We start from the raw sequence: 27,253 nt of genomic DNA, 5'->3' as shown, positions 1-27,253 counted from the left end.
CTTGCTTTAGTTCTCCATGTGGGATTCCATTTCCATTTTGGTTGGAGAGCTTCTTAAGATCAGAGTGCGAACCATGAACCATACACAAAAAATATATATAAATTTTTCTCAACAACATAACCAATTAAGCAATAACTTTTTATTTGATAGTAGAGCTAAAATCCTCTCTATTCCAAACAAGAACAAAATTTGCTTGAATGGAGGGACGATTATTTGAAAAATTGATAGTTACTCATAATTAGACACATAAACCATCAGTTATCGATGACTATGAAGGGCCTTTTCTCGTGGATTCAAGCAATTCTTTCACATGATCTTTTACTTGCTTCTGGACAAAAGAATACGGTAGCCTGTCAATAACCTCAGCCCCAAATGAAACAACGAGTGCCTTTCTAGCAGTTTCCAAGTCAATCCCACGTGCTTGAAAGTAGAAAAGTTGGCTGTCTTCCAGGTCACTTATTGCAGCTCCATGAGAGCACTTTACATCATCAGCCATGATTTGGAGATTGGGTTTGACATTTACAGTCGCTCGAGGCTCAAGAAGAAGGCTCCTTGTTAGTTGCCCTGCATCTGTCTGTTGTGCATATCTGCAGAAGATAACAAGTAAATGAGATCAAAGAAATATAAATACCCACCTTCTTTTAGTAAATAGCAACTCTATTGTTTCAGGCACTATCCAGAGTAAAACAATTGGCAACAAACAAGAAAAAGCAAATGGATTTCTTAGCTTTTTCATCAGCCTAAAATTGGTAACTTATGGCATATCTATTAGCATAACTATAACAAGTGAACCCTTCCCAAAAAACTCACTCTATGGAGATTTGGAGATCATTAATGGATAATAGTTCCTCATATATGCATGTATTCTAAGCAACAATGAGAAGTATAAATAATGAAGCACAACAGAATTACCTGTTGACCTTTACATTTCCATCAAAAACTGCTTGCCCAGATGAATGAGCCACGATACATTTGTGCAGTTGTTGAGAATAACCTCGTGGATGGTCCAAAACTATTCTACTGTGTAGATCTTGGGTTTGATCAACAACACACAAATGAAATGTTGTTAACTCAGTTACTGTATCAGAGCCCAATTGCTGGACATGGACATTATGCCTGCTCAATTTTCCACCAGTGCTTACCTCCACAAGCTCATAGGTACTAGTTGATTCCTACACACCGGCAGTAAGTTTATCAATATACCGTTGACAGGTAAGTTGCAAACATATATTTAAATTCAATTTACATAACAGCAAAAGAGGCTTTAGGAACTGATATATGGGTGGCAGACTTGTTGCACATTATGTTAAGGAATCAATTGTGAACGGCAATTGAGATGGGATATAGGGCCACAAGTACTTGGCTATGAGGTTTACAACAAGGAAAAATACGATCCAAATGACCTTTCCAAGGATTTGATCAGTCTTCTCTCTGTCTATTTCCAAAATTAGCCCCTCTTTCTTTATCTATCTCCCTCTCCATTTATACGTTAGGCATTGAGTGTTTATAACAAATTTGCAAAGTTTATTCATCTTTACATGTGATATTTAAATCAGTTTTTTATTTATTCAAAGGATGAGTTGTATCATTATTTGATCCAAGCAAGTAACTCTGTCTGATAAAAGATACCAATACACACCATATGATACAAATTTATGGAGGGTTGAAGAGGTGAACACCATGACCTCGATTTTAATCTCCACCCAACTACCCATCCTCCATCCCCCTAAGCCAAGTTCACCCTTTTGAAGACATAAATTTCCTTTTAAACTCCACATAGACAAAGGAAACAAAGTTAGAATCTTCAGGAAGCCCCTAAACTGAAAAAGGAAATTAACTGGATGTTTAGTCATTATTCAAGAGATTAGACTTGAGTTTCAACAGTGGTGTTCTACTGCATTACCACCTTTTTTTGTTATTCTCTTAAACAAAATTTCAACCATATGCCTAAATAGTAATTCCTGCATAAAGATCAACTGACCACTATACAAGCATATATAAAGCTATTCACTGAACTAACAAGTTACACATCAACTTCACAATAAAACAACAAATCAATTTGAGCAATAACACGAAATTTACCTGCCGGACTGAAGTCCACTTGATATGAGCGGCACTCAAAGATTGTTTTTGCACATAAGAATGCCTAACCTTTCCTCCTTCTCTAATCACCATCTCCAAGACTGAATTAGTCCAATAACACTCACTTCCTTCTTTACCAGCAAACTCCTCAACTATCCCCACTTCCCCTCCTTTCTCAACCAACACAAACACTCTCGGATTGGAAAGTGGCATCTTTTTGGACCCCTCATCACCTCCCTCAACTGAAGTGTACTTCAAATAAATAGGATTCTCAACTCTGCACCCCTCGGGCACATAAACAACCATCAAATCAGGAGCCCCCAATCCATTAACAGACCAAAACAAATCACCCCATTCAAAATCACCTAAAAATTCACACACCCTGTTAAGAATTCCCTCTGAAGATAACTTTAACAAGCTACCTACATAAACCCCGTCAGGCAACTTTGATGAATCAAATGAAGAATCCACAAGAAACCCATCAACAAAATCAAAACTTTTAAACTGGGTATCTCTCGAAACATCCAAAAAAGTTAGGGATTTTGGTGGGTGTGAAATTGGCTTTTTATCTGAATTCTTGATAAAAGACGTATCTGTGAAACGAAAAGACTCTTCTTTTCGGGAGGGCCATTGGGTTGAAAGAAGGGTTACCGACGAATTGTCTCTAAGCTTTTGAAGAGGCAAAGAAGAAGGAGAAGAAGGGAGAGAGTCTTCTAATGCGTCAGCTAATTGGAGAACATACTGGTCAGTAAAAGAAGCTTGTGGTACAGCCGTAATTGTTTGGATAGAGAGTTTGGTTTTGGTTCTTTTGGGTTTGAGTTTTGGTTTTGGAGGCGTCAATATCGGAGTAAATTGAAGAAGATTTTGGTGAGTGAATGCTAAGGCAGCCATTGATGAGCGGCTGAGACCTGTGGCTTTTTGGACCAGAAAATTTGTATATTTTAAGTTAGACCGACAGAAAATAAAAAAATTGTAGTTTCGCCCCCCTTTTCTAATAAAATTGCACAAGGTGCACAATTTGTTTCAGTGAAATTGCAATTTACTGGAGTTTCTCAACGTTGAACTCCTTAATAAAAATCTTTTTAAATTTGATTAAAAAAAAAGAAATCGAAGCAGTGCAAAGGCAAAACCAAGAAAATTGAGTCCTAATAGAATGTAAATTACTATACGAAGGAAGGTTCAATGATGATGAAAATTTAAGAAAGACACATGGATTTGAATTTTAATTTTATTATCTCTTTTTTTTTTTTTTGTGAAGATTTCGGTTTTTTATAAACAAAAAATATTATTCTATGGAGGTATTTTTAGGTACTTCACTTAAATTTAAAAAGCAAATAACATTCTTACTATTTTCTCTTATATTGTTTAACAAAAACTAAGTTAGATTTTTAAAATTATTAATCAAGCATGGATCTTAATTCAAAAACATTAAACTTTTTTTTTTATTTTTTTCAATATTCATGCATATTATATATAGAATGCAAATTAAAATTTAAAGTTTAACTTAAATAACTTACTCAAGAGAGGAATTCCTGGCAAAGTAAAGATTTTTGGCTTCGATTTTTTTGTACAAATATATATATAATATAATTAAATAAATTATTTTGTTTTCTATGCATAGCAACTTATATATTCTCCTGCTAACTTTTTTCTATTTTTATCAGTTGGTCATCTGCTAATTTCAATGATACAAGCCTCATAAGTTGAGAGTTGAGATCAATGATTCATATTTATTTTTTCAGAAATTAAAGAAGTTTACTTCTTTGTGCATTAACTAAAAAATGATACTTAATTGGGTTATCTATCAAGAACAATATGAAATGAGATACCTTACCTAAAAGTTGAATCCATAAAATTTGGCACCAGAAAACACGAGGCAGAAACTCGTTAATATCATGATGATTAGATTTTAGCAATAAACAAAGGGAAAAATGGTAGAACAATTCATATTTCAAATCAAAATCCTTCCACTTGAGTAAAGTATATCATCTTGTCTGCTTTAGCCCTTTCCTATGGTACTCTATATTTGACCAAAACAAACTTTGTCTGCAATATGATTTGTTGACTAAGAAACAAGAAACACTAAATCCAAAACCAAATCTTCTTACATTCTAACTCCTAATAGTTGATTTAATGGTCAAGATTTGGCGATTTGGCTGACAGTTAAATTACTGCTTTCATGTTGCAACATGTCTGGTACATGAATCCTCAGTGTGTGTCTGTGTTTTTTTCACAGTTCATAGTCAAAGATAAATCTCTAAAATACAAATGATGATTAAAGGATACATTATTGATAATTGTGAGAGATTATGATTTGAGTTGAAAGGGTTTCAAAAGTTGACTCGTTTGTCTTATTTGCCAAAATGGGGAATAGGGTTTGGAGGCTGCCCTTTCTATTTGTTTTTCCAAATGATGAATTTATTACAAGACCCCAAGTACTTTGATACATGCAGCCAAACGGATTCCACATCACTTTACCTTGGCTCTCACTCAATGAGTCCATAATTGGGTTGGTGCAGTGTTACTATATGATGCTTTTTCTTTTTTCCTTTCCATGGCTGAGATTTCCCACAATCTCATCCCACTTCCATGGGAAAGAAATTAGTCACATCTCCTTTTCATGATGCAAGCTTGGTGGCTCATTTATTCATTATAATCTTAAACAAAATCCATCCATTTAATAAGACTTAATCAGACCGAAAACATTACTGATTTGAAAGTTCTTAGTTTGGTGAGCATTAAAAACTCAATGCCAACTCAAATCTCGATTTGTTATACATCATTTGCACGTCATTTCATGTTTTAATGATATTGAATCATCAAATCAAATTCAATACTAAAAATCTGTCATATAAACGTGAATTTCACATCCCAATATTGGGAACTATCGCCATATATTAATGGCTGGCGTGATGACTACAACAGGAAATGAACACAACACGACATGGTTGGGATCTTGTTTTCATTAAGCAAAGTCGTCCAAACTCATTTGCTTTGGGGAACAATATCGGGGAGGATATTGCCACATCTTTGACTACTCTCTTTCAATCTTTTCTTTCCGTTGCTCAAAGACGAAGGCAGTGGCAGCTCATGTTAATAAATGAAGCGTTGATTTTTGAGAGAAGGGGCTAGCAAATTGGACAAACAAAGGGGCCGAAAGCAGAAGATAAACAACGACAAAGGGCAAGTCTTCTCACTTTCCAAATTCCCAAGAAAAGAACCAATTATTTCTCTCCCTTATTATTTCTTCCAATTTTCATTCAGTTGTCATTCACTAACAACACGACCATGACCATCTCTTTTTGTTTTTCTTTTCTTTGGTTAATTCATTTCACACTAGACCTTGTTCCATTGTTGTAAACCACCTCAGCAATTAGACTTCAATAGTAACTTCTTTTCTTTTGCGTCAATTTAGCTTTATAGTTAATTTATGGCCACAAATTTTGCAATGAATTCTTGGGTTTTTTTCCTTTTCTTCTCTTGAATTTAAAAAAATCTTAATATTAAAATTTTTTATATCTATACACAGGTACCTACTCCAGCTGCTTAAAAAACACAAGTTCTTCTATTATAATTTCTTAAGTCTTTATTAAAGAGATAGTTTAGAGCAAAATTATTTTAAATTTTGAATAAGACAAGGTGATGAAAAGAAAGCAAGCTCTTAAAGTGAACTTAACAAGAAGAAAAGCCCTTAACTATATTATTTTGGAAATTATAAGAAAAAGAAGAAAAGTGTGGTTTAACCTTTTTTGGGGGGAGGCATGAATTGTGAGTGCACTTACAAATCAAAACTCAAAACAGGAAAAAGACTCTTTCCCTCCATCTTTGTTTTCTAGGCTCTCTCCCTTCCTTTTCAAACACTCAGAGATTTACTTTTCCTTTTTTTTTTTTAATTTTATCAACATTTTCCTTATTATCTCGGTACATATATCAATTATGAACATTTGATTTAGTAATTGAAAAATTATGGGTTGATTCTTTTTCACCTTTTTTTTTTTTTAACTTTTCAAAAATTAATAATGTGACGATGTAATTGTGGATTTATACAAAGATTATATTCTTGAAATTTTGAAGCATTTATCATTTATTGGACTGCATATATATATATATATATATATATAACCTTGATTTGGTCTTATAAGATAAATGGTGCTATAAATTAGGAACATTGAATCTTTAATTGTAATAATAATAAATGATGATCAGTTGACGAAGTGAATTGTGAATATTCTTAACTTACAACTCTACTCTTTGGGGTGGGCTGTTTTGGTTTTGCTCATCATTGCGAGTAACAAAGTAACCTTTTATTGCCTGCACCAAACTGTAAAGTGAAAGATTAACCTAATTCTTTGTCTTTTCCTTCTAAAATTACATACTTATTCTTTTGAACCAAAGAAAAAAACAAAGTACTTAAGTTCAAGTTTACAACAGACAAATTGTTCAATCATCAGTAAAAGTGAAACAGAAATTTCAAGAAATATTTTGAATCCAATATCATGAGACAAAGTTTGATTAACAGGTAAAGACCTTTTTTAGGCTGAAAATGTGTCATCTAGATAGAAAATTCCACTAGCTTCAATTGCTTGCTAATATATTTTCTTTAACGGTAGGGTTTTAAATCTAAGCCCAAATATTATTAATAAGTTAAGCTCATTAGTGCTTTGTTCAAATCTAATGACCATGAAAAAAAAAATTAAATCTAAACAAAGTTTAGAATATCTTAATCGTATTTTTTAAAAAATCAATTCGACTCAATTGTAAAAATGGTAAGTAATAACATATTAATCCTTAAAATCTCTTATATATATAATTAATCCCTTTAAATCTTATTTGTTAGTAATTGTAAGAATTCCCCATGCTTTCTTTCCCAATTAATCCCTATTTCTTCCCCATAAAATCAATAAACACTCCTTCAAGTAAAACAAAAAAAAAAAAAAAGAACTCAGCTTTGTTTCTTTTCACCCTTTTCCCTCAATGTGAAAATCTAGAAGTCCCACTAAGCAGTTCCCATATTAAACAATACATAATCTCAAAATCTAGAGAAGATATACTTAACCATACAACTACTTGAGCCTTAAAGCAAGGCTTTAATATCTCTTTTTCCCTTATATTAATGTGGAACCAATGAGTTTCATCAACCACTTGCTTAGTTTCTTTGCTAAACATTGAATTTATTGAGTTATTAATTTAATGGTATTAACACCAATTTTAAGAATTTCAATGAAAAAAGGAATTTGTCGGTTGTCCCCACTAAAATGGGAATTTTAAGTTAGTGCTTTACTGCTATTTACAAATTACAATTCTATGGGTAATCAAAAGAGAGCTGCGCTTCCACTAAGGTGTGTTTGGACATTCCAAAAAGTTAGAGAAACTTGGTAAGCACTTTTGGGAGTGTTGTTTTTCAGAAGTGGGCCAGGTGAAAATGTCTACATGACATAATCAACCACATAAAAGAAAGGAAAAGTGTTTTGTCTGACTCAAGATGACATGGAAGAAGCTTAGGCCAGTAGGACATGGCCATGAAAACCCAAATTCCCCAATCAAAGCCTTCTTTCCTTTGACTACTCTGCCATGGGGATTCTCCAATTATTTCTTCAATTCTTATGGCGGCATTCCTTCGCTAAGCACTTATATCATGCATCCATTAAACATAAATTTAGGGTCTTGTGACGCGTGGTGGAAGCGATTCCTATCTTTGAATTTTATATAATTCAATTTATAAAATTCAACAATCAAATGATGCTCATAAAGTGATAAAAATCTATATTACTACGTATTCAAATGAAGTATCAATCGTTGAAAATTTTTTTGATTCTTAAACCTTTAAAATTTTGCATTTTTGAATTTTATGCTTCAATGGCATGATTTGATATATAATTCTTTCTTATTGTGCCCCAGAATTAAATCATTGTAAAAAAAAGTTTGATTATAGATAGGGTTTGTTTTAAAAGGTTAAAATGCAATTTGATTTACAATCAAATTAAAAAAATTTGATCATTTAAAAACGTTTTTATAAAAAATAAAATTATAATCAATCGTATTCATTTCATATTCGCGTGTTTCGTACGTTATTACAAACGTTACCTCAAAGCCTATTATCTCCAGGCAATTTTCTCATTTTACTCACAAAAGATGAAAAAAAAAAAAAAGCCTAAAAATTATGCACCGTTCTTAAATTATTTTGGCGGGAAGTAACTGGTTAGGTGTGAACTAAGTTCATTATAGGTGGGGGCCATGGGGCCAAGCTTGTGGAATTTCGCGGTAAGCTTCAGACAAGCAATCTCTGCACTTTCGGTGTTTTTTTTTGGACTGGTGCCGTCTCTAAGCACTATATATTAGACATCCCCCATACCTCCATTTTTACTCTACTCAAATTCTCTTCTTCCCAGCTTACTTCTCTTGTCAACTTTATCATAATTCATACTAAAAGATAACTTTTGCTTTTAGGGGTACAATTCCAGGCTCTATTCCCATTCAAATTTTCCAATTTAACCAGAGTTTTTGAATGGTTAGGTTCCAATTTTGGAAGTTCTAATTAGTTTTTTTTTTTGGTTGAATTAACAAGCTAAGTGCAGAGTTGAATCTGTTTTGGTTTCTGGGTATTGGTTGTAATCTAAGTTCTTGTTCAATCTAACTTCATTTTGGGATAAAATTTTTTGAGGGGGTGGGTAGGGGTGTACTAGTTTCACTGGAGAAGAACACATTTCAAAGACAATGATTCTGCCATTCACCGGGTGCATTCTGTGGAAATTGTACTCGGTTCTTGACAAAAAATCTAGTGTTGATAAAAGCTTTTACTTTTGGATTTTCCAGATTTTTAATAGATACAGCCTTGGCACTTAGCAGCAAAGTTCTTAACTTTCTTGACTCTGCTTCTGTTCTGCTCTAATTCTGTTTTCTGTTCTGTTTCCCTTCTTTTTTTGCCAATCTGTTCTTTCATTTCCTTAAAATTTCTAAACTATCGTACAAGAGAAGAGTTAAGCAAATTAGGGACTGAGAAAATGGGAGGGGCATCGCTGCCACCAGGTTTTCGGTTCCATCCGACTGATGAGGAATTGGTAGGATATTACCTGACAAGAAAAACTGAAGGACTTGAAATTGAGCTTGAAGTGATTCCTGTGATCGATTTGTACAAGTTTGATCCTTGGGAGTTGCCAGGTACTCCTCTGCGCATTTTTTTATTTAACGTTCAGAGTAGATAGGATTGGTATGATTTCAGGTGATAGAAGGAAGTTTCAGGTTCAGGTTAATGTGAACATGAATTGCTTTTAGATTTGGAAAAGCACTTTTTTGTTTGTTTTGTGTAGTTTGGTGTTTTTTTTTTTTTTTGCAGTTCTTTATTCCCATGGGACCTGTAACTTTTTTTTCTTCTTAACTAAAGGCCCGTTCAATCGGATTTCCTTTTTGTTTACAATGAAAACATGCAAATAAAAGCACTAACTAGATCAGATGCATTGCCTAATTGGTCCTGTCATTTTAATTGCTTTGATCGAGAATTTAAAAATGAAAAAAAAAAAATCCGAATTGCTTTGCAGAGAAGTCGTTCCTTCCAAAGCGAGATTTGGAATGGTTCTTTTTCTGTCCCAGGGATCGAAAGTACCCTAATGGCTCGAGAACAAACCGAGCCACCAAGGCTGGCTATTGGAAAGCTACAGGAAAAGACAGGAAAGTAGTGTGTCAATCTGCTGTGACTGGCTACCGTAAGACCCTAGTTTTCTACCGGGGACGTGCGCCTTTAGGAGATCGAACTGATTGGGTTATGCATGAGTATCGGCTCTCTGATGAGCCTTCTCAAGGATCAACTAATCAGGTGAATATATAATCCTTTGTCTTTGCATTTTGATTCGTCAAAACAATTATGTAACCAATTATTTTTTATACTCTTCAGGGTGCTTTTGCCTTGTGCCGTGTTGTGAAAAGGAACGAACAGAAGGCGAGTGATGAGCATGGAGAACCAAAAGCCAAGAGGGCTGGAAGCAGTTCAACCAATGTGGAACTTCCCTCAACAAGGATCTGCAACGAGCCTTTGAGTACTTCCGGTGACATTTCGTGTCAAACAAGTTACCCTAACAACGAGAGTCGTTATTCAAGTCCTATTACTTCTCCTTATCCTTACGAAGTCACACAAGTGCAACCACCTGTTTCTCTGGGTTCCGATCCTGCCAGCTTTTGGGTCTCACCTGATCTAATTGTTGATTCTTCAAAGGTAAGCTCGTTCTGAAGAAAGAAAATAACTTGCAGATTCAGTTATTAGGGTTTCTTTAGGTTTCTCTGACAATTCCCCATTGGCTTATGGCAGGATTATCCACAAATTTGTGAAACAGCTGCTCAATACTTTCCACAGTATGAGTTTCCAAGCTCACTGACCATGTGGCAGCAATATGAACAGACTGATTTCTCCCCTAGTTCATCGTACTCAAATTTTGGGGAACTTGAACATGTAGATGATCTCAGTCGCTTTGGCTGCTTGTCACCTTACTCAGGCCATGCTGATTACATGGACTTCTATGGCAATGAAGGCTATGACCAGACTGGTTCATTTAACTATCTGAACCCTTTCTGAAAAAGGAAGGAAAGATGATGGTAGCTCTTCTTTTCTAATGAAGGGCATGAAACTTTGGGCCAAGCTCCAATTTGCAGGCAAGGTAGTGGAGGTAGGAATTTGGGGGAATGTGATGATGGTCTTTGGTTGCAAGCATAAAAATTTGGTGATTGTGATGTACGGGGTCCTTATCCGTATGACCGATGTATGACAGTACCTAGTTTGTCTTATCTAGAAGAGGTCTCTAAGACAACGCCTTTTTATGTTGGTTCTTGGAGTAATAAATAAGAAGCACAACCCCTTCACTGCTATGAGGTTCCATTAAGGTTGCTGTGTCTTAGTTATGTTTGTAAGGAAGGCTGCAATGGCTGCAGCTAAGTATCTGTTTTAATCAGTTTCTAGTTTATGTTTTTTGATACAAAAATGATCCCCTGATGGTAATCACTTTAACAGTTGCACGTGGAGTTGGTTTAATGGCAACTGAACTATTTTTCCTACATGGTCTTATGAAATAAAATAAACTTATGTATATTCTAATTTCCAGGTGCTGAAATTGCATGTTTGCTGATAACATTTATGGGAATGCCTGCACTTATGAATCTTCTACAAATGCTAAATGAACACTTTAAACAAAAAAATCAAGTGAAGGGCAAATTATTCGGCATATCGGTCAATGTTTGAACGGGGAAGATTTTACTTCTTTTTTCAACTTTAATCATCAAGCAGAGTTGTCAACTTCACTCTCTCGCTGTCAAATCATTTGTAGAGGTGTAAGTGAATAAGCTTTGAATGAATTCTTTGTTAACATAAGTATATCGGATCATTTATATTCATTTATTAAATTTAATAAATAATTTTAAATATTATTTGTACATTTATTTATTAAATAAATTAAATATAAATATTTATTTATTTATTTATTTATATTTACGAATAAATTTATTTACGAATCATTTAAAATTTATTCATTTATTATTCGTATACTATTCGTTTATAATAATATTAATAAAATTATATTTTTAATTTTTATAATAATTTTATTTTGAGATTCGTTTATGATTTTTTAATTTCATTTATATTCATTTAAAATTTATTTATTTAAATTTATTTGATTATAATTTATTTATTGTTAATGAATGTATTTATTTATATATATTCGTGAACATATTCGTTTAATGTTTACGATTATGTTTACAAATAAATTTATTTAACTTAATTGAATAAATATAAATCGAATATAAATAACTTATAATTTTTTTAACAAACATAAATTAAATATAAATATTTTTAAAAATTATGAATAAATATAAATATATATTTATTGGTTCATATTCAATTTATTTACAATTAACTTTTAAAAAATACAAAATTTGTCAAAGATTTAAAGTTCGGAGTGCACTTTAGTCAAATGTCCCAAGCCATTTCTATCAAGAGGCTAACAGTCCTTTCAACTTTTGGTAGGCATTCTATCAATTCAGCGGGGTACTTGATCTGGACTGAGTTTGCTAACAGTTCAATTGCATTAATCACATTTTGGAGGCCTAGGCGATATGATTTTTCAGTATGCTCTGAACATTTATTTGTCAGGGTTGGCTTGGCAGATTCTGAAAGAAAGTCAAGAAATGTCACTATGGACTAGTTTATAGCCTCGTTTATACAATGATTATCTTCCAATTTGGTACTTCAAGCAATAATACAGTTGAAGCAATTGCCAAAAGAAGCTAGTAATCTCTACTGATGGCGAAGGGCCATTTAGTGCGAGCTATATGACTAAATTTATTGTCTGAACTTCAACTTTTTCCTCTTTTTGATATTCTTCTAAACTACCTTAATGATAATTTCACAGAATAAAACAAGAAAAAATTACTTTTGCTTTTATGATCCATGATAGTGATTAAATATAAAATGAACAGTAATTGAAATATTGACATCAACATTTACATTTCCTGCCTCATCTCTGGTTTCAATTTTTTTGTTTCTTTCAACTACAGAACAAAATCAGGATTCATTTCTTCCATAGGAATCTACTAATTACTGAAAAGTACCTTGTTAACATGAAATGAAATTTGGCAGTGAATCCTGAAAGTAAAACAAACATTAACAACAAAAGATAAACTCAAAGTGGGGCACTGAAGAGTGAAGCCAAACCAAACTCAATGAGGACTACCAAAAGGTGCCATCCATTAAGTTTTAAAACAATTTGTTCCCCATCCTCTCTTCACTTTGTTAAGAATATCGGTATAGAAACAACAATAACACAACTTTGAGAATGATTTCTTAAAAGGACTAATATCCCTAAACTCTTATAATGCAACAGAAAGTAAATATTCTCTAAAATTAGATTCTCTCACCCCCTATTGCTTCAGTTGTTGCTTGGCCCTTGGGTAAGCGTGTGGCCTTTTTTCCTAGTTTCATCACCAAATCAACACTTGTGGTTCATGAAAAATCACTTTTAACAATAAGCTCCCACTCCTAAGAAATGAAAATGAAGTCCCAAAAAGAACTCCACCACTGAGTTAAGTGGTCATGAACTTTAAGAAAGTAACAATTTTGGTATCCTTTTCCCCCTATGGGAGGTTTCCACAATTTGAAATAGTTACATGAAACTTGTATTTAGAGAAGGTCTCTAACACTGGTGGGTCTTACCTAAAATAATTAAAATTACATGTCTTTAACTACTTCTAGAGCTGAAATAATCATCTTTAAATAAAAATACTAAAAGGATTTTTCATCAATGCAAGAGATATATACTAAAAGGAACTAGAATTTACAAGTCCTTACTAAGATTAGTATAAGCTAGCAATTTGAGGACTGCAAAAAACTTGCACTTCCTCGAGGCAAGTCTTGGACTGGTCCCCAAATAGGGATTCCTTACCATCCTTCCTCTTAGCATATGATAATCCCAATCTAGACTTGGCTTGCCTCAAGTCTCCAATGCCGGAATTAGTGTCAGGCCCTGCAAATCCGCCCATAACTGGTGCCAGGGGAGGTCCAATGAGCAATCCATCAGCCCCGAACTGGGGACCTCCTCGAGCATAATCAAAAAGTGCTGCACCACTGCCCCCTATTTTCGGCAGTATAATAGGATCAGTTTCCTCATTGTCAGTCCAGTAGAAGAGGAATGCATCAAATGTATCATAGTAATCATCTGTACTCCTATAGCCTTCAGGGTTAAATGCACCAAACTTGAAGGACTTGTCTGTGTATCCAATTATAACACAGGGTCCCTTGAAATCACAACAGTCATGAAAATTCGTCGCGCTAAATCCATCAATAGTAGCCTTGTAGCAACATTTTAGTTCCCTACCTGATCATAAACATATGACAAGTTCACAACTATACATAATTGCATTTTACTAACTACTTTTGCAATCCTAGGAAAAGGTAATATCTTAAGAGCTTGATTTTATCAGTTTATGCTTGTTGTCTGCTTAGAAAGTTCATTCTTGAAACATAATGATGCATGGGCGTAAGAGAGTACCTCTTAAGAATGTTCTATCAACCAGAGAAGGAGAGAAAGGAATATCAGTGTCATGGTACTTGGGCTGTGGCTTAAGATCAGCATTTCTGTTCTTGCCTATGTTCCAACCAAATAAGTTGTAAGGGCTTCTTCTGCAACCCTGCGGGAACATAACAGAGTTTGAGATGAAACATGCCATTCTAATCTTTGATTCACTGACATCCTCACAAATTCATCTGATATCTTAATGACCTATCCTTTCGTTAACATTTGCCTCTTTTCCCTGTTTTACTTGATCGGCCAAATAAATACTATAAGTACTCTCTTTATGTGCCTCCCAAAACGGAAGGGTCCATAGCTCAGTGGCAGAGCATTTGACTGCAGATCAAGAGGTCTCCGGTTCGAACCCGGTTGGGCCCTTTATATTTTACCTCTTCTTTCAGTTTGGGCTTAAATGTTTTTTCCTAAGCCCAACGCTTTGGACTTTAATGTTTTATGTGTAGCCCAATCCTTTTTTTCAATTTGAGGTCGCCAGTTCAAACCCGGTTGGGCCCTTAACAACTTTTTCCTCCTTTTTTCAGTTTGGACTTTAATGTTTTGGTAAGCCCAATTCGTTTTTCAATTGGACTAATGTTTTTGGGAAAGCCCAATTTCTTTAATTTTGGATGCATTCGGTAGCTGCCATTCCCCATAATTAATTCTTCAGATTCTTCACTCACCTATTTCTCACCTTTGCTTTCTTATTGATACTTTTTTTTCATCTTTGTTACAATTTCAGTAAATAAGTTTACCAAATAGGGAATTATTGTCTCAACTATTTATGTTTTGTTCTTCAATTCTAAATCTCTTCAAGAAAAAAAAAAATACTAAATCTATTGAGAAAATCAATATTTTTCTGTCGATGGAGAGAATGTCGATCGCACTACATTTTACCGGAGCCAACCCAATAAAAATGGCTATAACTTGCATCATGTCATCTAAAATTGTAAATGAAAATCAATCTACCAACACACTAGGAATCTATTCTATCATTTTCATATGACAAATAAACCAGCCACATCTCAAGAGAACTGATATCCTAAAAGACCTGTGGTGTTTCCCTTTAATCTGATGCATGGGTTGGCAGCTGATTCTTAGTAACATCCACTGGTGGTTTTTCACATGTCACAATAATTTCATCATCTTCAGGATTGAACTCCTTGTAGCAAGCTATCCTCCCCAATTCTTCAACTTCTGCAATCACATTATCAAGCCTTGCTACAATCTCCACTAGCAAAGATGCAAAAGCAGCAAAAGGAAGTGCTTCCGAGAACTCCAGGCTAGTGATTGCAATTTTGCTCAACTGTGGTCTCAAAATTTTCCTTTCATTCTCTCTAGCTTGTTCACTAAGCCTTTTAGTTTTCCATTCCAACAATGCAGATGAGTCTGTTTTTACACTTGATAATGAAACTCCATGGCCCTTTTCTTGCTTATGGCGAGCAGCATGTGCAGCTGCTAATGCTAGCATGTTGGTAGCCTGGTTATTGTTGGAGCCTAGGAAGAGCCTTGGTTGGGATTTTATGGCAGTGTTGAGGTCTTGCAAGGCTTCATGAAGATGATCAGAGAGTATTTCAGGAGAGCAATGGCGACGATTTCTGATGCTGTTGGCAAGTTCCTTTAGTGCTTTGGTTACTTCTCCAGCAAGTCGAATGCAGGGATCTTTGAAGAGGGCACGGACTGATCGTGGGGTCTAAAAAATACAATGAAATTAACTGAGAAAAATATGTATATTACATATAATTATGGGGAAAAAATGGAATATGAGAAACACTGATTATAGTTTTTCCGATACAAAAGTTGGTCTGCTGTCATTTACTATTATAAGAAATTATTGATGATCATATCTTCATAAAGGAGAATCACATATTGGTCTATTAATAAGAAAGAGTTGTGGCCACTGAGCAACGCTAGTCACTATTTTAAGATGTAGCCTCTCATAAAAGCCCAATTGCTAGGAGATGAATTTATTTATTTCATTAATGGGTATCACATGGAACAGTCTGCAACAAAGCATTGTCAAAACATGTAATTATGTTTATTATTACTGTTATTTTTATATTTCTTTTTGCTAACAAATTAGACAAGTTGTAATTGAAAGTTACCTGAATTTCAGTTTGCAAGCAACCGTGCAGAGCCACAACAGTATATCCAAATTGGCGAAGAACAGTTCCCACTTTCACATACTGCTGCCATGGAAATCTGTAACAGTGTCTTGAATGCCTCGGTTCCCAACTTGCATACAATGCCTGCACAAAGCAAAAAAATTTCTTTACATTAGCCATAAACAATATTGAAGGGCTAGTTTTGATAGTACATTAATGAAACAAGTAAAGAACTTACCAGAGTTTCATCAGTAGATTTGGAATCCAGAACTGCCTTGTAACCTTTGTAGATGGGATCCTCTGATGATTTATCTTGGTTTTCTTTGATCTCAGAACCATTAAAGTACTCATTAACACAAGCTGCATCATTTTGCAATAAAGTTATATTAGTGTTCATTAACACAATGAAGAATGGAAAGAATAAACTACTGGAGGCATTGATTACAGTTCTCAAATTTGTGTACCTTCTATAGATTTAGCTAGCCCTTCAAGCTTGCCTACAGTAGAATTATGGAGGTCTTCACTTGACCAAATTGGAAATACCAGAAGACTCATGAAAAGACAAATGGCACAGCCAATGGCAATGGTGTAGAACCGATCATGTGCAATCTTTAATACGTTTTCAACACGGTAGCTTGACACAGTGATTAAATTGAAGGTCAATAGGAATATCACAACACCATAGTCGTAGTTTTTCTTTATATAGGGAAAGAACCTCATGTACGTGGCTGCAGTTCCTGATTGAATTAAGAAATGAATGAAAAAGTGAGAAGATTAAGAAAAAAGCTTATGAGGTTATAGGGGAAAAAGTAATTTTCCATTGAAATTTGATACTTACCTATCAGAAAAACTGCAGCTCCTATGAAAACAGCTCGAAAAACCTTTCCGGATTTAGTTGCAATAAACTCAATGAGAAATGCCAACGATCCTGCCAACAATGTCCCTAATCCCCTATTCAGTCCTTTGCATAAGGTTGCCCCTGTTCAAACAGAAGCAAAATTTAATACTGTTGTTTGTTCATCAAGAAAGCTAATGCATGGTTAAAAAATCAACAAGTAGGGTTAGGCCTTGAGAAATTCAACAAGAAAACCCAACCTGCGGTGAATTCGAGCACAACAACCACTGTCATGACAGCCCAAATGGCATTTGTTCCAATCCCTTTGAACAATGGTTCCATCAAATACAACAGGGAGACTAGTGTCAAAGACAAACCAACCTTGAAAGCATGAATCATCCTTCTAGGGTCTTCTCGACCAACCTTCCAAATGGTTCGCCACAACCAACCTGGAAATCTTTTCATTTTCCCAGAAAAATCAAGTATGCGTTTCTTCCAGATGTTCGTAACCTTTTCAGGCACACCATTTCCAATCATTTCCGTCTCCATTCCCACATGAACTTTGGTAGCCATTTCTTGAGAGCAAACAGACTATGATAATATGATCCTCAATAAAGGAAGATATATTCAGTTAAAGAAATGAGACCATGCAGACCATAAAGGAGCATAGCATAAAAAAATGCTGATATTTTTGTAGGTGGCTGGTGGGGAGTTTTTGTTGCGTTTGTGAGAACCCCAGCTTTCTTCTTAGGAGGCAATGTTACTTTATATGAAGAGGGATGGAGAGAGGTGATGTTGTTTCTGTAGTCACATGCCTTCCATTATAAAGTGTAAAAAAATAATTGAAAGCCGGTCATTTTCAGTGGCTAAAGTCAACAAAAAGAGAAAAACTAAATAATTGATTTTTATTTATTTATTTTAAATAAGGATGATTAGAGTTTTTTTTTTTATCTTAGCAGTAACTGGACTCAACAGAAATTATCGGATTATATCTGAGCACTGCCACAGCCTTAATTTCTTGTAGCTGCCCTGTATTTCCTAGAATTTATCTGATAATACTCTTTTACCATTTTCTCTGATACAAAAACCAATTAAGTTAACCTGAGTTTATACCGTGATAGAGATTCTCACCCACTATACATGAGAAACTATGAATGAACTAAACTCCCAAGAGTCGGCATTATTCAACACATGGTCAAAGTTCAGTTGTACCAAGCGAAATATAGAGCGGGATTCAATGTCATTTGATGCAATTTCTAGACTACATACTCAAGCTGCATATCTTCTTCTCGTGCCAGAAACCATCGTTTACACATAAAATTTGTGGTTTAAACAACAGCGCACGTCAGTTGACCAAGTTGATCAAGGAGAGTAAAGGGAAGTTTCTTTTGCTATTGGTAATGCAAGAGAGGGCAAAGAGAGCTCTGGGGTCACGGACTATATGAAGCTAGCTAAGCAAAAAAATGGCGTTGAAAGTTAACTTGGTAGCAAAGGAAGGGTTAGCATTAGCAAAGGCTTTTTTGATAGTTAACCTAACATCAACACCGTGTGACAATTTTCATTTGGAGGCACCTACGTCTGTTGCTCTCCAACAGCTGTGCTTGATTTTTAACCATGCCAACCTTCTCGTGCATTCTCAACTGCCGCATTTGCGGCACAGGTTTTGCCATGTGGTTCCTTTGGTCTGCTCACATTTGGCCATCTACAAGAGGCTGGCTTGTGAATTTTTTTCTCTTTTTGTTACTTTTCCGTTCTCACTTCATTCATGCACCAAATGTTCTAAAACCAAAAGCTTCGAAATGCACAATGATATCTTATTTTCTTTCGTAAATGAAAATAAAATGCAACCCATATATTAAGACTTGAATAGTATAAAACTTGACGTGTCAATTAAATATATGAAGAGATGGACATGGTAAATAAGTTCTTGTTCTATATAATCTATCTGATAAATATGTCCCAAAAGAATATAAAAGAATAATGTAATAAATGTGGTTGATACTTGATAATAGATAGCATTCACCAATTTGATTGCAGTCATGATACTAAAGGAACTATTGTATAGAGATGATTTTCGGTATGTAAGGACCAAGGACTCAGCAAAAACACTGTTAGGCAAAACAAAATATATCCATCCATTGAAAGCTATGGACAATATCATGAATAAAACATATGAGAAACCACTTGCTCGATTCAGGTTTGCAACCTGATGGCAACAAAAGAAATGAGTTCAACTTATTTTAAGGCTAAAAGCATGAGCCAGATGAGAGAATATTGGTATTTATTTACATACAAACTCATCATGCTAAAGCACCAGCGGCATGATTGGTTAAGGCAAGTATATGTGAAAGCCAGCAGTCTCACTGACTGCTAGGAAAAGAAAACTGCATAATACTAAGAATGCAGAAAGACCTTTGCTGCGTTGTGTTTTCTTAAATCAAACTGCAGCTATGAGGTAGCACCAAAAACGCGAATTCTCTGCTCAATTGGCACCCGGCAGCATGGACAAGTAGCTTTACCCTTCTTCCCATAACTGTCATTGCAGTTGGCGCATATAACCTGGTGTGCACAAGGCAGAAAAACAATAGAGACTTCATCTTTTGAACAGATTATGCATTCTCTATCACAGTTGACTTCTTTCTCAGAAGAATCCTCTATTTTATCTAATTCATGAAGCAACCCAGCAATTGTTTCTCCCTGTGGCTTTGCCCCTTCTGACTTTCCCCTCAGTAAATTATCTGATTGATGATTCATTTCAGTAGATTCTGCAGATAGTTTCAGGCGGGAAAGCTCCTGCTCAAGTCGTTGATGATCATCCTTATGACGCTGAAAGTCTATCTCCATCTTCAGGCGCAAAGCCTCAAGCTTTCTTTTATTGCTTGCCTCAGCTGCTTCCTTGGAGCGTCGTTCCTCCTCCACTTGAGCCAGGGCTAGCTCTTTAGCCTTTAACTCCTCCTTCCGCTTTGACTGTAAAAGAAGATAGCATAACATAATAGCTACACTCTTGAAATTGAGAGATTTAGAAAACACAAACACATTAAAGATAATGAAATTATATGTATGGACCAGCTCACTACTCCAGTTGAGAAAAACATGGGACAGAAAATTGAACAAAAGAAGGTCAGTCATACAAATAAATAATTAAAACTCATAAAAAAGAGACAAAGTAGAAGATAAATCAGATATAAATATCCACTAGAACAAATGCACACTCATAGATGATTAAAAGAAGGGAAACCAGGGAAAGATTGGATCTCATCTTGAGTAAAGTCACACTTGCGAATCCACATGGAGATGAGTTAAGTGCTACTAATTCACTATAAAAAAAAAAAAAAAAAAGAGTTACTGATTGATAGCCAAAATCTTAGCAAGTTCACAATCAGATTTATGAGTTCCTTTGTGTACCAAGCCTGCCTTGGCTGCTTTTCAGCTAAGGTGCCTTTTTACTCTGGACATTTTTACACCCAAAACAATGAGTCTTTTTCTTTCTAACAGATTAACATCACACTTAAATTCATATTCTCATATTCCACTTTAAATTTTCAAGTGAGCATCACAAAAAGTGGAAATGCTCAATACAGAAAACCTAAGACAAAATGAATATGTTAAGAACTCCAGAATGCGAATTCTAGCTTCTAATAGGATCACGTGTTGTCTAAACTATGACCTATAAATAAACTAAACAAGACATCTTATGCAAGGGGGGGGGGGGTTTCTAACTCAGTTAATTAATTAATAAGCCAACAGAAGCATGCCAGACAGACATTTTTTAAACTAATCAATGGACCATGCTTTATTTCACACCAAAATAACAAAATATGTAGGTGTAAAGAGATGGAGTAGATATCTTATGCATGTACATTGTACATAAATATGTAAACATGATGTACCTCTGTTTCTTTCTGATCCTTCTCTACCCGATCTAAACATCTTTGCAGCTCTTTAATCTTCTCCTTTTCATCAGCAATCTCCTCCTTCAACTTAGTTTTCTGTTTTTCCCAAGCCAAAAGCTTTTTCAGGCTCTTTTTCTCCCTTTTTGCAACCTCTAGACAGGTTGTGACTGATTCTGATGCACTTAATTTAGAAGCCTCCATCTCAGCTCTGATTTCTGCATTCTCAGTCTCAAGCCGTCTCACAGCTGCATTTGCCCGGTCCACCTGCCCACTAGCCTTCCTCAGAGCATTCTCCATCTCTGACAGCCTCTTCATGGTTGAGTCGTCTATCGTGTGTTTCCCCTTCTTTATCCACTGTGTCTCCTCTCTCTCCATCCTCAGCATTTTAAGCTCTGTTAGATCACTACTAAGCTTTCTTGCAGCTTGCATTGCCTTCTGATGAGCCCACTCCTTCCTCTCTTTCACTTGCTTCTCAAGATCTTTAATCTGATGAAGCAGAGATATTATCATATCACCTTTCTGATCTTCCCCAACATGCTCCAAATTCTCATCAATATTCAAATCACGAAACTTACTCAATACCGAATTAACCACATCCTGGCTCTTCAAATTTTGTGACTCCTCAGATTTCTCAGCTGGAACCTCACCCCCAGCAACAGACAGAGGGGTAACCCCACTAGACAATGTGCTCACAGATGCCTGATTTTGCATCTGCATTTGTTTTGAGTTAGCCCTAAAACTAGCAGCAAACATTGCAACATTCTTTTTCAACAAAGAATTCATTGAAGGTGAAAGATTAAACCTCTTGGGAAACTCAATATCCCTCTGCAAAGTCATTTCTGTGCCATAGGAAAAGAACCCATTCACCGGAAACTCTTCTCCTCCATTACCAAACCCCCAACCACCATGAAACCTACACAGCGCCGGCGACACAAAACCAACCTCATTATTACCAACACTCTCCAGGTTGTTTGACACTGGACTACAAACGCTAGTGGGCAAAGGAATTGATGGAATCTCCATAGAACTAGCCCTGCCTACATGAAGATCACTCATAAGCAAACACCACATAGCATCACCTTTACTCAAATGTGGCCTAACATTTTGCAACAAACAAACCATACCCGCAAGAGAATACTCCTCCAATTGCCTTAAATCTGGAAAACTGGGCTCAGATTCCTCTGAATTACTCCCATTACTACTACCGCAACTGCTATTCAAATAAGCCAATGAATTATGCAAAATATTAGTCAACACATCCATTCCACCATAGCAATGCCCATTTCTCAATATCGCCTTTAATGCAACATCCTCATCGTAACCTAAAGCTACAAGCTTAGATAAAGCTTTATTATATAATAATTCCAAGTTTTTCAATAAAATTTCCTCTAATTGTTCCTCGGTGCAATACCCCCAACCGTGATCATCAAAATTAGTATTGGTATTGTTGTTAGGGTTAGGATTAGGGCTTTGGGTTGTATCGTTTAGACCCAGATGGCAACTCAAGGGTTTGATACCCGATTCAAGTATGGATTTAGATATTGAAGCTTTATCAAGAAGACAGCATGGATCGAATTCGGGTTTCGCCGATCGGGCCCTTCGGATCGACTGCATATGCTTTTCCCTTACAGTGCACCCCATGTTTTTGTGTTTTTCTTTCGTCTATATTACAAAAATAAATAAAGATTTAAAAAGGAAAATCAAATCAAATCAAAACAAATCAAAAACCTGCAAAGAACCCATGACATGCAGATCAAAATCAAATGCAATAATCAAAAGGGTATGTGTTAAGAAAGGCAGAGAAGGAGACTTACAGGGATTTTGTGAATATGGGTTTGTTTTTGTTTCAGTGTTGAGGAAAATATGCAGTTTATTAGTACTATACGTATGAATCTTTTTAAAGGGCAAGGGTGAAATTTGGTGGGTAACTGTTAATAAAGGAACAGCATTGTGTTGCGTGACAATAGACCATAAGGCAAATTTGTATCGGTGAAGTAAGGTTTGGGCTTTGGCCTAAAAGCACGATTTCATTTTGACCTTTTGGGCGTGGATATTATTATTTGTGTATTTAAATAAGTCATTAAAATTTTAATTTATATTTAAATAAATCCATAATATAAGTTATTTTTTTATTTGATACAATAAAAATATACAAACCTATTTAAAAAAAAAACAGAATAATTCAATTTTTTTAGTATTTTAGTATTTTTTTTAATTTAATGTATATATATTTTGACCAAAAAAAAAAAGATGATGAGAGATAACATTATTTTAAAATTAAAATATATTGAGATTTTAATCAAAATTTACATATTGAATAAAAATAAAATATTCGATTTTTATCATTTATCAACTCTAACTAATGGGATGATATATATAAAACAAACTTAGTTGATGAATTCAATGAAATTAGGGCACGAACCACTATCGAGGCACTCTTTTAACAAACTCTACCCAAAAAATCTGATAATTATCATTCACGTATTTATTTATTTCCTTTTAGAAAGATATTAGTATTTCTTTCCATAAAATTGGGAATTTGTTGGATTTCAGTTTCACTATATTCTTACTCATCCATCTTAACAAAGTGGGTTAAAAAATTTGTTAGGCAGAAACAACAACAAACAAAAACTTTAAATACTATTTTTAAATTAAATACCACGTCAATCTCTTAAACTTGTTAAGAGGGAAAGAGGGGAGGTAAGTAAGCCCATTGTTTATCAAGGTTTTTGCAACATTGGACTATGGAAATTTTTTATTATAATAATAATAATAATAATAATAATAATAATAAATATATATATATAAAAGAAAAAAAATCAAAAAATTTTATGAAAAATATAATCAATCGAATTTGAATTGATATAATATTAAATTCGAGTTTAATTTTAATTTAAAATTTAAAATTTAAAATTTGATTTGAATTTGATATAATATTATTTTTTTAAGATTTGAATTTGACTCGAGATAAAAATCAATATATTCAAATTCATTAAATTAAATTTAATTAATATATAAAAATAAGATTAATTTTTATATTCAATAAAATTTTAATTATTTATATTTAAATTTTAACATAAATTTAAAATATAATAAAATATAAAAATTTAATTAAAATTATAAACTATTCAAATTAAATATAAAAAAATTCATATCTAATTTAATCAATAAATTAAATTATTTAAATTCGACTAAATAGAAATATAAATCAAATTCAAATTTAAATTTTTATATTCAATAAAAATTTAATTATTTGTATTTAAATTTTAACATAAATTTAAAATATAATAAAATATAAAAATTTAATTAAAATTAAAAACTATTCAAATTAAATATAAAAATATTCATATATAATTAAATCAATAAATTAAATTTTTTAAATTCGACTAAATAAAAATACAAATCAAATTCAAATTTATTTAAAATTACGGATATTTATATCTCATTTATATGACTAGACAATGCCAACTCTTTTTGTCTATTATAAATTGACAGTCTGATCTGCTTTTGGTTGATTATGAACGAAGACCTTTGCCCATAGAATTATAGATACTTCAAAACCTTTCTTAACAATCCTTCTTCTTGTCCAAAACCAGAAAGCAACAAAAAAAATAAAAAAAGAAAAAAACCAGCATAGCCATGGCTGTGATGGCCAAGCAAGACCCATCACCTGCCTTTGTGGCAACAGTACAAGAAATCATGAGACTTTACAGATCACTTCCACCAAGGCCTTCCATTGAAGATGTTGAAGCAGCCAAGTCTGTTCTCAAAACTGTAGAAAATGAAGAAAAAATCAAGCTTGAGGAAATCTCAAAGGAACAGGCCCCTGAAGATGTCCCTGAGGAACTCTTCTCTGTCCTGCAACAGGTGAGGAAGACCATGGTGTTGTTTCAAAGCCATGAGCAAAAAAAAGAGGCCCTTTACTTGGTTGAAGCTGACAAGATGTTTGAGACCTTTGATGGGTTGATTCAAAGGGCTTCTTTACTGGTTTCTGGGGATACCCAGGACGAGAAAGTGAGTACTTTTCGGGAACAAGTAAGGAAATTTGATAGAGAAAGTGTGATCAGTGATGACAATTTGTTGAAGAGAAAGGCAGATGGTGGATTGGATAAAGATGATGCAAAGGGTTTGGCTAGAAGTTCTTCTATAAAGGCTTCTTTCTTTTCAGGTAAAGCATAAAATTTATTTTATTTGTTGGAAATTTTGGTTTCTTGTCAAAATTTGCCAATACCACATAATTATATGTACAATTTCGAGAATATGGTTTAAACCAGTTTAGTTTTTTCAAAGTTCAATCTATTGTTGCTTGTTTCAATATGATGAAGTGAAAGGAGTTATTACTTATTATGGTGATTTCAACTTTAGATCAGAAATGTCAAAGACGTTGTTGCTTCTTTTAATTTGCATCTGTAATTTGAGAATTGATAATTGTTTTTCTTCTTATACTGCTATTAACAGACTGAAATTGTAACTTGGATAAATAGAAGAAACTATTTCTAATGAGAGATCATTTTCAAGTTATTCTATTTCAACTGGCAAAAGGGTGTATATTTTGTTTTGGTTGAAAAGCTGAGATTTAGTTTTTAAAAGGAAAGTTTCTGGTAATTTTCATCAATAAACTGATCATTGTAATCCAGCTTTATGCTTTTCCTTTATCATACTGAATGTATATATATATATATATATATATATATGTATATAATTTATAGGCCAGCAAAATGTAGTCCTAAATAAAGACTTTTGGTGTAATTGCAGGTGAAGATAGCAGTGAAAAACTAAACCTGATGAAGACAGCAGCCCTTATCGAAAATACTGCTAAAACAGGAGATATAGTTCTTGATCTTAGGGGCAAGCTGATGGACCAGCTTGAGTGGCTCCCTATATCAATTGGGAAATTAAAGGATGTTACTGAACTGGACTTATCTGAAAACCGTATCATGGCCCTGCCACTCTCCATTGGTGGCCTTCAAGCCTTGACAAAGCTTGATCTTCACTCAAACCAACTTATTAACCTTCCTGAGTTAGTTGGGGAACTTGTCAATCTAATAGAGCTTGATCTCCATGCAAATAGGTTACGGTCATTGCCTGCGTGTTTTGGGAACTTGACAAACCTCGCGAATCTAGATTTGAGTTCAAATGAGTTCAACCGGTTGCCAGAGACGATTGGAAATTTGTCATCTTTGAAGAGACTAAATGTGGAAACAAATGAACTCGAAGAACTTCCATACACAATTGGAAATTGCTCCTCATTGTTGGAGTTAAGATTAGATTTTAATCAGATAAAGGCTCTTCCTGAGGCAATTGGGAAGCTTGAATGCTTGGAGATTCTTACTGCACACTATAACAGGTTAAAAGGGTTGCCGACAACAATGGGTAACCTTCCCAATTTAAAGGAGCTTGATGTAAGCTTCAATGAGATTGAATTCATTCCTGAGAACCTCTGTTTTGCAGTAAGTCTCAAAAAATTGAATGTGGGGAAGAACTTTGCAGATCTAAGAACCTTGCCAAAATCAATTGGAAATCTTGAGCTGCTTGAAGAGTTGGATATAAGTGACAACCAGATCCGAAATCTGCCAGATTCTTTCGGATCATTGTCAAAATTGAGAGTTTTTCTTGCTGATGAGACTCCATTGGAAGTTCCACCTACACAAGTAATCAAATTGGGGGCTCAGGTATGCTAGTCTGATTACAAAATTAGCTTGTTGGGATCTTGCCAGTTTTACTAGCTATAAGACACTAACTTATTCAACCTCTTTGTTCATTAGGCTGTTGTTAAGTTCATGGCTGATCTTATTGCTAAGAGGGATACCAAGTCACCGCCAGCAAAGAAGAAGAAGAAGAAGGGTTTTGCTTCGGGGTTTGCTCAAATTTTTTGCTATTCCAGACTGCCAATACGGAGAACATTTAACCAGTGAATTACTACTATAAGATTTTTATCTAAAGCCTCTTGTACATAGCTCAAAATGTTTTGGTTTCTTTTCAAGATTTATTCTATATAGCTCAAAATGTTTTGGTTTCTTTTCAAGATTTGTTCTATATCAGTGATATTACTTGTGAATTATTTGTGGGATTGCAAAGCATTCTGCAGACAGTCCTAATTGCTTGGCTCAAATTCAAATGAAGGGAAAAAACTTGCAATTGTAAATCTTTTGGCATCTATTCTCTAGCAACCAAATTCTACCTTGTGATTCTAATGCAACTGTCCTATATATTGCTGTCCTACAAATGAACTGAGGCTTGAAAAAACATGAATGAACAGAAGGAATGGTAACTCTTATAATCTCATTCTTCCTTGTGATC

The 27,253-nt window shown here is 34.4% G+C and overlaps 5 protein-coding genes, 1 non-coding gene and 1 pseudogene across 10 annotated transcripts; 3 read left to right on the top strand and 4 right to left on the bottom strand.

Moving 5' to 3' along the window:
* Positions 1-124: 124 nt before the first annotated feature.
* On the bottom strand, positions 125-3,006 carry LOC111289591 (protein ABCI7, chloroplastic-like). The gene is made up of 3 exons (XM_022880750.2): positions 2,083-3,006; positions 913-1,172; positions 125-587 (listed from the first exon to the last, which is right to left on the bottom strand). The coding sequence occupies exons 1-3, from the start codon at positions 2,971-2,973 to the stop codon at positions 269-271; spliced, it is 1,470 nt and encodes a 489-aa protein (XP_022736485.2). The 5' UTR covers positions 2,974-3,006; the 3' UTR covers positions 125-268.
* Positions 3,007-8,444: 5,438 nt separating this feature from the next.
* Positions 8,445-11,161, top strand: LOC111291318 (NAC domain-containing protein 71-like). Its single transcript, XM_022882989.2, has 4 exons — positions 8,445-9,240; positions 9,618-9,892; positions 9,971-10,288; positions 10,382-11,161. The coding sequence occupies exons 1-4, from the start codon at positions 9,084-9,086 to the stop codon at positions 10,643-10,645; spliced, it is 1,014 nt and encodes a 337-aa protein (XP_022738724.1). The 5' UTR covers positions 8,445-9,083; the 3' UTR covers positions 10,646-11,161.
* A 1,997-nt stretch (positions 11,162-13,158) lies between these two features.
* LOC111291320 (uncharacterized) lies at positions 13,159-14,350 on the bottom strand. Its single transcript, XM_022882990.2, has 2 exons — positions 14,106-14,350; positions 13,159-13,931 (listed from the first exon to the last, which is right to left on the bottom strand). Exons 1-2 carry the CDS (start codon positions 14,281-14,283, stop codon positions 13,411-13,413), a joined length of 699 nt encoding a protein of 232 aa, XP_022738725.2. The 5' UTR covers positions 14,284-14,350; the 3' UTR covers positions 13,159-13,410.
* An 82-nt stretch (positions 14,351-14,432) lies between these two features.
* Positions 14,433-14,504, top strand: TRNAC-GCA (transfer RNA cysteine (anticodon GCA)). Its single transcript has one exon. It is a non-coding gene; the product is annotated as a tRNA-Cys (tRNA).
* Positions 14,505-14,959: 455 nt separating this feature from the next.
* LOC111290487 (aluminum-activated malate transporter 12-like) lies at positions 14,960-17,797 on the bottom strand. Its single transcript, XM_022881813.2, has 6 exons — positions 17,321-17,797; positions 17,064-17,204; positions 16,690-16,962; positions 16,464-16,585; positions 16,226-16,369; positions 14,960-15,813 (listed from the first exon to the last, which is right to left on the bottom strand). The coding sequence occupies exons 1-6, from the start codon at positions 17,631-17,633 to the stop codon at positions 15,187-15,189; spliced, it is 1,620 nt and encodes a 539-aa protein (XP_022737548.2). The 5' UTR covers positions 17,634-17,797; the 3' UTR covers positions 14,960-15,186.
* Positions 17,798-19,171: 1,374 nt separating this feature from the next.
* On the bottom strand, positions 19,172-22,859 carry LOC111291384 (MND1-interacting protein 1). Of its 4 annotated transcripts, none has more exons than XM_089767517.1 (4): positions 22,768-22,859; positions 22,078-22,681; positions 20,951-21,990; positions 19,172-20,027 (listed from the first exon to the last, which is right to left on the bottom strand). In XM_089767517.1, exons 2-4 carry the CDS (start codon positions 22,592-22,594, stop codon positions 19,509-19,511), a joined length of 2,076 nt encoding a protein of 691 aa, XP_089623643.1. In that variant the 5' UTR covers positions 22,595-22,681; positions 22,768-22,859; the 3' UTR covers positions 19,172-19,508. The 4 variants fall into 4 exon arrangements, with proteins under 4 accessions (XP_089623643.1, XP_022738811.2, XP_022738810.2 ...); XM_022883076.2 differs by having other exon boundaries at positions 22,078-22,615; XM_022883075.2 differs by having other exon boundaries at positions 20,951-22,681.
* A 1,588-nt stretch (positions 22,860-24,447) lies between these two features.
* On the top strand, positions 24,448-27,108 carry LOC111291385 (uncharacterized; annotated as a pseudogene). The gene is made up of 3 exons (XR_016346107.1): positions 24,448-25,121; positions 25,709-26,625; positions 26,719-27,108. The product of XR_016346107.1 is annotated as an uncharacterized LOC111291385 (transcript).
* Positions 27,109-27,253: the final 145 nt, after the last annotated feature.

This window comes from Durio zibethinus, chromosome 11, assembly GCF_047325235.1.
Source record: "Durio zibethinus cultivar Kanyao isolate XHJ-2024 chromosome 11, ASM4732523v1, whole genome shotgun sequence".
Lineage (NCBI taxonomy): Eukaryota > Viridiplantae > Streptophyta > Magnoliopsida > Malvales > Malvaceae > Durio > Durio zibethinus.
Note: the sequence above shows the minus strand (reverse complement) of the source record. Positions and strands in the feature narration are given on the sequence as shown.